This window comes from Poecilia formosa, unplaced genomic scaffold, assembly GCF_000485575.1.
Source record: "Poecilia formosa unplaced genomic scaffold, Poecilia_formosa-5.1.2 Scaffold480, whole genome shotgun sequence".
Taxonomy (NCBI): domain Eukaryota; kingdom Metazoa; phylum Chordata; class Actinopteri; order Cyprinodontiformes; family Poeciliidae; genus Poecilia; species Poecilia formosa.
In genome coordinates, this window is record NW_006800419.1 from 64,201 (window position 1) to 75,492 (window position 11,292).

At 45.9% G+C, this 11,292-nt stretch overlaps 1 protein-coding gene across 6 annotated transcripts in view; it reads right to left on the bottom strand.

Moving 5' to 3' along the window:
• The window catches only part of myt1la (myelin transcription factor 1-like, a), a 36,498-nt gene that overhangs the window by 16,025 nt on the left and 9,181 nt on the right, over window positions 1-11,292 (bottom strand). For all 6 annotated transcript variants that reach the window (XR_001659686.1, XR_001659687.1, XR_001659688.1 and 3 more), the window contains 7 exons: window positions 6,231-6,643; window positions 5,357-5,957; window positions 4,496-4,881; window positions 3,858-3,992; window positions 1,373-1,463; window positions 1,024-1,134; window positions 408-628 (listed from right to left, as the gene is read on the bottom strand). Coding sequence is in view for 1 of the 6 variants with exons in the window: in XM_016664330.1 (XP_016519816.1) it covers window positions 408-628; window positions 1,024-1,134; window positions 1,373-1,463; window positions 3,858-3,992; window positions 4,496-4,881; window positions 5,357-5,957; window positions 6,231-6,643 (1,958 nt within the window). In the remaining 5 variants the exon portion in view is untranslated. The remainder of the gene's footprint in view (window positions 1-407; window positions 629-1,023; window positions 1,135-1,372; window positions 1,464-3,857; window positions 3,993-4,495; window positions 4,882-5,356; window positions 5,958-6,230; window positions 6,644-11,292) is intronic.

The following is an 11,292-nucleotide window of genomic DNA, read 5'->3' on the forward strand; positions in this document are numbered from 1 at the left end:
CCGCTGACTTGATTTGGATTGAACAAATTAAAATAATTGATATTAATTTTAATTGTATGTTTTGATTTGTTGTTTTTCAGACTAGCTGTGGGTTTAAATATCGTTTCACTGGAGATGTTTTCCTGTAACATATAACCACCCAGTAATATTTTTACATTTCCTGTCAACTTAACATCTTTTACTACAAAAACACGGCGGAGCGCCCGCCGGGCCGACAGGTTTACTGGGGGAACCTGCAAACAGACTGAAGAACAGTTTATAGCCGGTTAAATACTCTCTTGTATTATTTATCACCCAATTTCTTTATAATCTAAGTAACTTTATTGCATGGTTTCTATAATGTCAATAAAGATTATTATTATTATTAACAGGAAGTGACGTCTGTTCAAGCAGGAAGCAGTCCTCACCGTCGTATCCCTTCGGAGAGAGGTCCCGCCCCTGCAGGGCCTTGGAGGCGGGGCCTCTCTTGCCGTAGCCGGCCTGCTGGCCGTCGTAGCCGCCGTAGTCGTAGCTGGTCTTGGAGTATTTCTCCAGCTCCTTGGTGAGGTTGGAGCGCGGCGTGCTGGTGGGAACGTTGTTCTTGAAGCCATACTGAGGAATCTCCAGCTGTTTGACGAAACACATCGGCCTGAAACGGGAAGAAAACACGGAGCGTTGCTGATCCTGCCAGGAAAATGGAGAGCAAAGATTGGCCTGTCATGATAACTGAAGTTTCTGAGCGATAAATCGTCCCAGAAGTTATCACGACAAACGATAAAATTGTAGATATAAAGGTAATAACAGAATAATAATTCTTATTCTCAAAGATCAATAAACTTTAAACTCTGTCTTGGAAAACATTTTAAATATCCAGAATAAATAAAACAAATAAAATGAATTATGAAGAAAATGACCCTACATAAAAACACCAAAGCTGCTGAACGAAGAGTTTACCGTCTGGTTTTTGGTAGAAAAACGATAAATCATGATTGACTATGTGATGAACTGAGTTATTGATCCTCCCTCCCGGAAAGGGGGCGGTACCTGAGGACTCTGTCTGACGTCTGATTGGTCTTGGCGCCGGCGTCGGCAGCGAAGGTTTTCTCGTGGACCTTGGCCATCTTCTCTGCAGCAGCGATGGGACAGCCGGACAGACTGACGGAGGGACAGACGGAGGTTAGACTGCAGGACAGGAAGCTGGACGCTTCAGACAGGAACTGGTTCTAATGGTCTAACTGGACCCCTCCTGGTCAGGTTGGTTCGCTCCCTGTGGATGAACAGTTTAAACTTCCGACATCCTGGAATAAAGGGATTAGATAATCCCACCAAGCCAACATGGCGAACAGAAGCCGGCAGTTAGTGATGCATCATCAGACAGGTGAGGCGGACTCACCTGCGGTGGGAGTTCCTGTTGCTATTGACATGCCCCCGTCCAGAGCAGCCAGGAGTCGGACACTTTAACACATTTTCATACATGGCAAGGACTTGAACAGACAGGAGAGGTGAGAGAGACAGCGAGGGTTAGGAGCAGACAGGAGACTCAGTACGGACCGCCGGGCATGCTCAGATCACACCAAGATGGCCGACCAGGCGCCACGACCACAAACACCATGAGCCACACTGGGAGATATTTACTGACCATCAGTAGATATCTGTTCTGGTGATGAACCGCTTAATCCGGAATAATCTGACCCTCAACCACTTAACCCGGAATAATCTGATCCTCAACCATTTAATCTGGAATAATCTGATCCTGAACCTCTTAGTCCAAATTAATCTGATCTCGAACTGTTTAATCGGGAATAATCTGTCTGACTACTGTTCAGGAAAACAGAAGGTTATCCAGAAAAACCAGAATCTCTTGGCTGTAAGTTTAAATTTTATAGCTGTAGCTTTTGTTTTTTTTGTTTGTTTTTGAAATAATTTCCAAATGACCGAAAATACTGTCAAAAAATTCCTTTCATTTCAATCTTGTCTTGATTCAAATCCACATAAACAGAATTTGTGAAAACGCTCATCAGACAAGATGGCTGCCCCAAGCACATTGACATCACTCGTAACTATGGAAACCCAAGGAGTGCAATGGTGGGAAATAATTCAGATTTTCCTTATATTAAATCTTCAAAAACAATAAAGTCGATTTATGGTCCAGCCCTACATCTACTCCAGAACCGTCTGATCCAGAACTGTACTCTGTAAATATTCTGGTTCTGGTCTGGAAGCTTTTGGATTTTTCCGGGAATCAGTCGTGTCTCTGAACGTTCCCGTTTCTACATCTGGAAATCTGGAAGCAGATATCTGGAGTTTTCTATAGTGGGACATAAGACGTCTGACCCGGTCCGATGCTCCAGATCTGGGAGTCCAGAACCTGAGAGTTTCCCAGAAAGGAAGATCGGCATGAAGCTGCCAGGTCCGTTAAGGAATCTCAATCTGAAATATTCCCAATAGAACGGAGGGAATCTAGGAGGAATTAGAAATGTTCTGCTGAACTGGACTGGTGAGGCAGTTAGCAGTGAGTTAATCCAGAACCAGCAGAACCGGAACCAGCAGATTGCTGAGGCAATGCAGCGTTGAGAAACCAAAGAGAATCTAAATGTTCCGGAGCTCCCAGTAGAAGGACGGTTCACACGGTTCCATGTTCGTCATGCAGGGGCAGATTAGCTGATGATGGGAAGTCAGCACAAACACGACACATTAATCCAGATATAATCTAGATTTAATGTCCAGCCGACATCTCAGATTTGCTCCTGATTCATGCTGATATTTTCTGATGGATGAAACATCAACCAGCCGTGAGCAACAGGAACAGAGATGATGGTTCCTTACACACGGCGATCCGAATCCTCAAAGTCAAAAGTTAGCAGCAATAATCTGGATTATTTATTAGGTAGCATGCTAAATTTTAGCTCCATGCTAAATATGTAGTGCTTAGCTAGCTAAATGTCCAGTTAGCTTAAAACTAAAGCTAAATATTTAGCACCAAGCAAAATATTTAGCTAGCTACAAACTAAATATTTATCTTGAAACTTAATATTTACTTTGGAGCTAAGTTTTTAGTTTGTTGACGAAAACTAAATAAATCTTCAGTTTAAAAATGAATATTTAGCTCGGAAACTAAACATTTAGTTTGAAACAGTGACATTTATAAATGACTGAATAACAGGGTGATGACTGAAACCTGAAACCCTGATTTGGGTAAATAATCCAGATTATTGCTGTAACTTTTGAGTCTCAGTTTTCAAACGGCCACCTGTGCTTCCAGACTCCAGAAGGTTTCCTGCTAGCTGCTCTGGAACGGATTCCTGATTTAAACCTTCTCCTGTTTCCTAACAGCCTGAAAACACAACAAGCACTGATGGTTCATGCAGAAGCCAGACGATGGATCACCAACATGCCAACACCTTTGGACCTGCACAGAATCATCCGACGGCTCGGAACACCTCCAGGTTCTGAGCCCGTTCTGAACAAAGCTGCTGGGCCACAACGTGCGCAAGCATTCATGGTTGTGATTGGCACAGAGCAGAAATCATCTGATTGGCTGGGTAAGGACCGGTGGGCGGAGCAACAGTAGCATCTTACTACTGCTGATTCTTCTGGCGAGCTAACTGGACTGTAGTTCAAATTAGGAAGGTCCGATTAAAACCTGAGCAGAATTCCTGAATGTGATCCCTCGGAGCCACCTGGAGAACCGGGTCCTGCCCACGATCTCTGCTCAGTTTTCTGCCAGGACCTCGGAATAAAGGCCTCCAGCTGGAGCATCCAGGGACTTTCACCAGCAGATCCGTTTGGTTTCATCAATCAGATGATTTCTGACTCTGAGGAAACACCCAGCATTCCCACAGAAACACGTCAGGCGGATAAAAAGCAGCAGCACCTACTTTCAGGCGGGACCCGGTCTTTGTGAGGACACCCGGACAGGCTGCGGTGGTGTGGGTACAGACCCGTCACATGACCCGTGCCGTCGCAGCCCGGCGTCGGACACTTGCTCTCCTTCTTCTCTCCTCTGGAAGAATCTGGAAACAATCAGAAGCAGAAAGGTCCAGTGAAGATCGGTTTCCATGCGGAGCAGCAGTGTACCGGGCGGTAGCAGAGATTCAAACGGCGGGCAGCTCTGGTTTGGGTTCTGGTTCTGTTGGACGGCATGGCGCCGGGTCGACACCTCTGAATGATTATGTTCTTCAAACCATCCAGGAATCGTTTCTGTCGCGCTCCAGGGAGCGTTAACCTGCCGCCATGTGGAGCAGTGTTTTCATGAACTGTTAGAGCTGGTTGGTCTCTGTGTCAAAGGTTTCCCAGCAGACAGGTGAGAACCTTACCTGGGTGACAGGTGAACTCTACCTGGTTCCACCCGCTGAAGGAGCCAGGTAGTCAAGCTGGCCACCATACTCTGCTCAGTCACTGTTTGTTTGCTGAAGATCAGCAGCAGTAACTCTGAAGCTGCGATCAGAACCCAAACACAGCTCTCCACAGTTTGGATCAGAACCGTCCTTGGGTCAGTCAGTGCAGGTGTCTCTACCTTTAGGGTAGTACGCCCTCTTCAGCCCGTCCGGGTGCATCCTGGACTTGCGTTCCTCAGCAGCGATGCTCAGCCTGGGGCTGTGCTGGTCCCGGCGGGGCATGGCGTGCTCAGGCACCACCCGGTCCCTCATCACCTTTGCCCTCTCAGACTCCAGGGCGATGGCCTTCTCCAGCAGCGACAGGTTTCCCTTGGCCATGTCAAACGTGTCATCAGAGCGGTCTGAGGCTACAGAGGTGGTGTCCTCGTCGCCCTCCTGGCTGCAGCTGTAGCCTCTGGATGCTGGGCTCAGTTGCTCCTCCAGCTTCATCAGATTCAACATTTCAGAGTAGCTGCGCTCCAGCGGCCTGGCGTCTTCCTGAACTCCGGTTGGACAGCTGTCGTACCTGAGAGAGAAGCACAGGCAGGTTTCAGCAGCTCTAGATCAGGTTCCTCAGACAAAAACGCAGTGATCTGAGTCCTAAGCAAAGACTGGAGGGAAGGAGCTTCCTGTGGCTGAATGGTGTTTGGTGGAACACCTGAACCCATCAGCGATTGTTCAGGTAGAGAAGGCCCAACAGTGACTAGCTTTCCAACCACCAAACCACCGGGCAGGATATACATTTCATCCAGCAACTTCTTGGTCTTCCCTGGAGTCTGGTCTTAGTAAAACCTCCAAAGGGAGGCAGTCAGACCAAACACCTGAACCCCCTGAACTCCTTTCACAGGTGAGAAGCAGCGGTTCTGCTCCTAAGGCTGAGCCGAGCCGCTCTCCAGAGGAAACTCATTTCTGCTTTTGGTTACTAGTTTTGGCTACAGGTTGATATTATGTGACGTAAACCTGATCATTTGTTTTGTTTCCTCTACATGACCTGGTCTTACCTGTTCAGGTGTTGCAGCACCTGCTGGTCCACTGCTTGTTGAACGTAGTTACTGTGCAGGAGGGGTCGGTCCGACGGAGGCGTCTCGCTCAGTTTTCGGGCCAGATCAAAGCACTGGTTCCTCAGACACTCCAGACTGCTGAGACATACCTCCTCCCCAGCTCCCTCCGTTTGACCCCTGACCCCCGGCCCGCGCCCATCATTCACCACAGCACTCTCTGGGTATCCGTCTTCAGGCAGCATGGCGCCGTGACCCTGAGCCAGGAGCTTCAAGGAGTCCACAGTCTCTCTGACCACATCGCTGTCCAGGTCCACGCTCAGGTCGCCCTGCCTGTCGTCTGGCTCGCTGCCGTCATCATCATCATCGTCGTCGTCTTCCTCCCCGGCGCTGTTGGACGAGTTGCTGTTCATCTCGGACTCAGTCATGGCCTGGTAGGCAGCGTCTTCTGCGATCTTACCGAGGTTGAGCAGCGACTTGGCCACCAGCTCGTCGTAGTTCTCGTACTCCCCTCTGGGGGCGTTTCCGACGGCGCAGCTGTTGTTGTTGTTGTCCTTCTGGATGGGGAGGAGCTTTGACTGTCCGCTGGGTTTGTACTGGTTCTCTGCAGGAAAGAAAAACACTTCAGTCTCAATACAACAGCAGGAAACCACCGACTACAAACAACGACGCAGTTTGATCCAAAGAGAAACAACTTCCTACTGATCGGCATGAGATTACATCAGAGATTACAGAACCAGAACGTGTGAAGGCAGCGGAGGTGCAGCCGGGTTCTGGAGCAGCAGCTCGCCCTGTTCAGGTGCCGTTCACTCCAGAACCTCACCTTTCATTCACTACGAGATGAAGAGATTTAGATCAGAACCGGATCAGAACTCACCCTGAAGCAGAGTCCGCTCCCCTTCCTCCTCCTCTTCTTCCTCTGCCTCATCCTCCAGCTCTTCCTCATCGTCACCATCATCTTCATCTTCGTCCATCCCCTCCTCCTCTTCCTCCACTTGTTCTCCTCTTCCTCTCGTGTCTGTACTCTCCAATGCCATCCTCTCCTCTTCATCCTCTCCATGCTCCTCGTTGTCCTCGGAGAACTCTTCTTCCTCGTCTTCCTCTCCCTGCTCCTTCCTCTCCTGTCCTACCTCCATGGTTTCATAGCTCCTGAAGGCTCCGCCCCCCTGCTCTTCCTCCTCCTCTTCCTCTCCCAGGCAGGGAGCGATGAAGGGCCTCCTCTTCGCCGCCGGTTCCTGGGTCTGTTTGTCCAGAGTCCTCTTCTTCTTGGCCAGCGGACAGCCGTAGACACTGCAGGGACACAGAGGGAACATTTGGGAACATTCGGTAAGTTATGAACTGGATTCATCAGGAAACCATCAGCTGGAAGCGTTTTCCCAGACAGGAACAGATCGGAGAACAACTCCTCCTGCTCCTCCTCATCCTCCAGGTGTCATCCAGCAGCTCTGGTCTCATTTATTTCACCAACAATATCTATAACCTCCACACACTGCAGTCAGAACCCTGGACCCGGATGGTACCAGAACCCTGGACCCGGATCAACAGGTGATGGGTTCTGGATAGTGAATGAGTTCCTGAGCTGGAAGTCCAGGTTCTGTGAGCCGAACCGTCAGCAGCAGCAGGTTCCAGAATCTCACTGAACCGCTGCTGTGGCTCCTGTTGCCATGGTTACCTGCAGCCTAATTAGAGCTGACAGGGGTTATTTTCCATCACCATGGCGACACGTCTGCAGCAAAGTTTTAATGAAACCGGATCTGGAATGAAACTGAGTGGATTTAGCCGATCTGATTGGTTTTCACCCCGGGGCGGCGGGGGTGACGGTGGTGGTTACCATGGAGACAGATCCTCTGCAGCTTCCAGACGGTGCTGTCACTATGGCGACATCATCCAGAAAAAACTGGGGGGGCAAAGATGGGGAATCGATTAAGAAAGAGTTACGGATGAAATCCAAATATTATAAAACCAGCGTGAAGCGTGACGAGGAGAGGCGAAAGCTCCTCACCTGAACCTGCATGATGAGGTTAGCGCTGGTTCGTTAGCCGCTAACGCTGCGGCCAACCGGGACACAGACACAAACCTTATCAGCACAGACACAGCGCCACACGGTGGACAGCGAGTTGAGATGTAAACGCTGCACATAATGTTTTGTTCCCAAATATAAATCATTCTCAACGCTCCTCTGAAAGCGACTACAAGTTATTCCTGCGGTTCACATGGAGCTGCTCAACCAGAGCTAACGCAGCGGGTTTAAACTCTTACCTTGATGTGGAGTTCTCTAAAGAATCATAATCCCTCACAGTGGCTGATGTAAATATCTGGTCAGTCTGTGTCCAGTTTGAGTGAAAGGAGGCGATCTGTGCCGAGTTAAACTTCAGACATCCAGCTGCTCCAGCGTGTGATTGGTCCGCTCTGCCCGCTTTCAGTGCATCAACTATAAACCATCTTTTAGGAATAAATTTGCTCCACCAGTGAAACGCTCAGAGCAACAGAGACGCTTTCAATACAGATAAATAAATAAATAAAATTAATAATAAAAGAGGTAGGACAAGAGGAAGATGGCGGAGGAGGTAGGAGCATAGACAGTTAGCTCACCAGAGTCGGGTTAAAAATGCCCACAACTAAACTGGAACTTGATAGATAAAACTAAGGCATGAGTTTGTTAAGCAAGAAATGAAACCGGAGAAACTATAAAAAGCAAAACGGAACCGAAGAGCTGCCTGTAACGGAAGAAATCTCTCAACACGAAGCTAGCGGACACGGAAAAGTCCCAACGGAGAAAGTGGAGGAACACGAGGACAGAGAAACGCTGCAAAATGGCGGACAGCAACTAGAAGTGATGTTAAAGCCCTTAAACAAGAGCTGTGCAAGGAGCTAGCCGCGTTCAAAGACGAACTGAAGAAAGAAATGAAGGAAGAAATAACGAATCTTCGACAAGAAATAGACAGTAGGCTGTCCGAGAATATCGGGAGCTACAGGCACAGCAAGGCAGCATAAGCGAGGCACAGACACAGATAGCGGAGATGGAGGAGAGGAAGACGGAGGCTAACGAGGTGCTAACGAAGATGGCGGAACAAACATGGCGAATGCAGGAAAAACTAACCGATCTCAAAGGGAGATCAAGGAGAAACAATATCCGAATCTTCGGTTTACCAGAAGATGTAGAAGGGAGATCCACAGTTACATTTCTGGAGCAACTTTTTAAAAAGGAGCTCGAACTTCCGGAGGGGATCGATCTCCAGATTCAACGAGCTCACNCAAGTCCAGTCCTCGAGAGCCGCCATCCTGCAAATTTCAGATGCATCCCTGCTTCAACACACCTGAATCAAATGACTGGCTCGTTATCAGGCCTCTGTAGAGCTGATCCCGGTCTGTTGGAGTAAGGATACTTCTAAAACTTGCAGGATGGTGGCTCTCGAGGACTGGACTTGGCCACCCCTGCAATAGATTATTTTTTAACTAAGGCAGATGACAAACACAGAGTGAAGGAAAGCAGGATAGGGGTGGCAGACGTTTCTGACCATAATCCAATTTATTTAAAGATTTGTTTAAGTAACAGGAAACGAAATATGGTATGGAGACTGAACGTGGGAATACTGAATAGTGAACACCTGAAAGAAAGGATAAAACCAGAAATAAAACAATATAATGAAGAAAATAACAACGGAACTGTAGACCCGACAATTTTATGGGATGCAATGAAGGCTGTCATCAGGGGAAAGCTAATAGCTGAAACTGCGCATGATAAAATAATTAAATTACAGACATACAGGGCGAATACAGAGAGACTTAGGGAACTAGAACAGGAATATCAGAAAACAAAAGACCCAAAAGTATACCAAGAAACAAAGATGGTAAGAAACAAAATAAACGACATACTAACAGGAGAGATTAAAAAAAGACCCATTTCTGAAACAGAATTACTACGAAGCAGGTTCAAGGGCAGCTAAACTGTTAGCTAAACAGATATGCAAACAACAAATGCTTAATGCGATATATAAAATTAGAAACCCCTACACAGGGGAACTAACAGATAATCCAGAGGAAATGGAGGGCATTTTTCGAGAATACTATGAGAAACTGTATACACAGCCTGAATTTGCACATGAGGAAGAAATGAGAACCTTTTTAAACACATTAGATTTACCAACAATTGGTAAATTACAAAATGAGACACTGACAGCAGCAATCACAATCGAGGAGTAAAAGAGGCAATAAATACATTAAAAAATAATAAATCGCCAGGCAGTGATACCCGGCAGAGTGGTATAAGACCTTTAGAGAAGAGCTGGCACCGATACTTGCAGCCTCTTAAAAACAACAAAATACCTCCGTCATGGAGTGAAGCCATCATCTCAGTCATACCAAAACAAGGAAGAGATAAGGAACACTGTAGCAATTATAGACCACTCTCATTATTAAATATAGATTACTAGGTATACACATCCATTATTTCTAATAGGTTAAATACCTTTGGAACAGAATTGATAGAGGAGGGGCGTAGAAGAGGAGTTTTATGAGAGGTCGTCAAACACACGATAATATTAGAAGAGTATTACATAAAGTAGATCAAGCACAGCAGAAAAAAACAAAGTCCTATACTAGTAAGTGTTGATGCAGAAAAAGCATTTGATTTGGTAAATTGGGAATTTCTATATAAAACGTTAGAACGATTTGGATTCAGCAATAAATCAATACAGGGTGTAAAGACATTATATCAACACCCCACAGCGAGAATCAAAGTAAATGGAAGCCTGACCGATAAATTCAACATGCAAAGATCAACAGACAGCGGTGCTCTGTGTCACCTGCTGTTCGCCCTCTTCATAGAGCCTCTGGCACAAGCAGTACGACAAGACAATAAAATTAAGGGAGTTAAAGTAAATAGAGACGAACACAAACTTTTTGCAGTCGATGTAGTAACTTTTCTTGAACAGCCAAATGAATCTCTACCAGAGTTGATGAATCTTTTTGGAAACTATGGTTATCTTTCAGGATATAAAATTAATGTCACCAAAACACAAATTCTAACACTCAATTACATCCCAACAAAAGAAATACAGGAGTCATTTCCCACTAAATGGAATATGAAGGAAATTAAATATCTAGGGGTTAACATTACTAAAGGGTTATCTCTGCTGTACAAAGCAAATCATGATAAAATAAGCCAAGAGATGCAAAAAGATATAGACAGATGGACTACTTTGCCTCTAGGTCTGAATTCAAGAATTGATATTATCAAAATGAATGTGCAAGCAAAACTATTATTTGTTTCAGGCATTACCAGTCCCTCAAAATCAATTTGCGATCTGGGACAAGATAATATCAAGATTCATTTGGGCTGGCAAAAAGCCTAGAGTTAGATATGAAACTCTTCAGCTACCAAAAGATAAGGGGTCTCCCAAAATTAAGGCAGTACTTCTGTGCAGCCCAACTCAGGCATATTATATGCTGGTGCGCACGAGACTATCTAGCTAAGTGGAAAGATATGGAAAAAGAGTTTGGAGAATACCCAGTTCAAAGTGTTATTGGGGATGAAGATAGGTACGAGAAAATCAAGAAATACATGGACGCAGTCACAATGTTTACACTGGATTTATGGTTCAAAACATTAAAAAATGCAGGATAAAAAAAGAAATGAAAGTGCTCAGATGGGTAGCATATGATGGCGATTTCAAACCAGCAATATATGATAAAGGGTTTAAACAATGGATAAGCAAGGGGGTCACAGGGTGGTACACACTTCAGAATGATGGGGAGCTTGAGAGTTTTCAAAAAATGAAGAATAAGTATAACTTAGATAAACACGAATTTTACAGGTACCTGCAACGAAGAGATTATTATAGAACAGAAATCAGGTGGGATCCTTCTGTGGAAGTGAATGGTGTGATTCAAATTGTGATAAATTCATTCAGTGGAACAAAAATTAAAATCATTTCTAC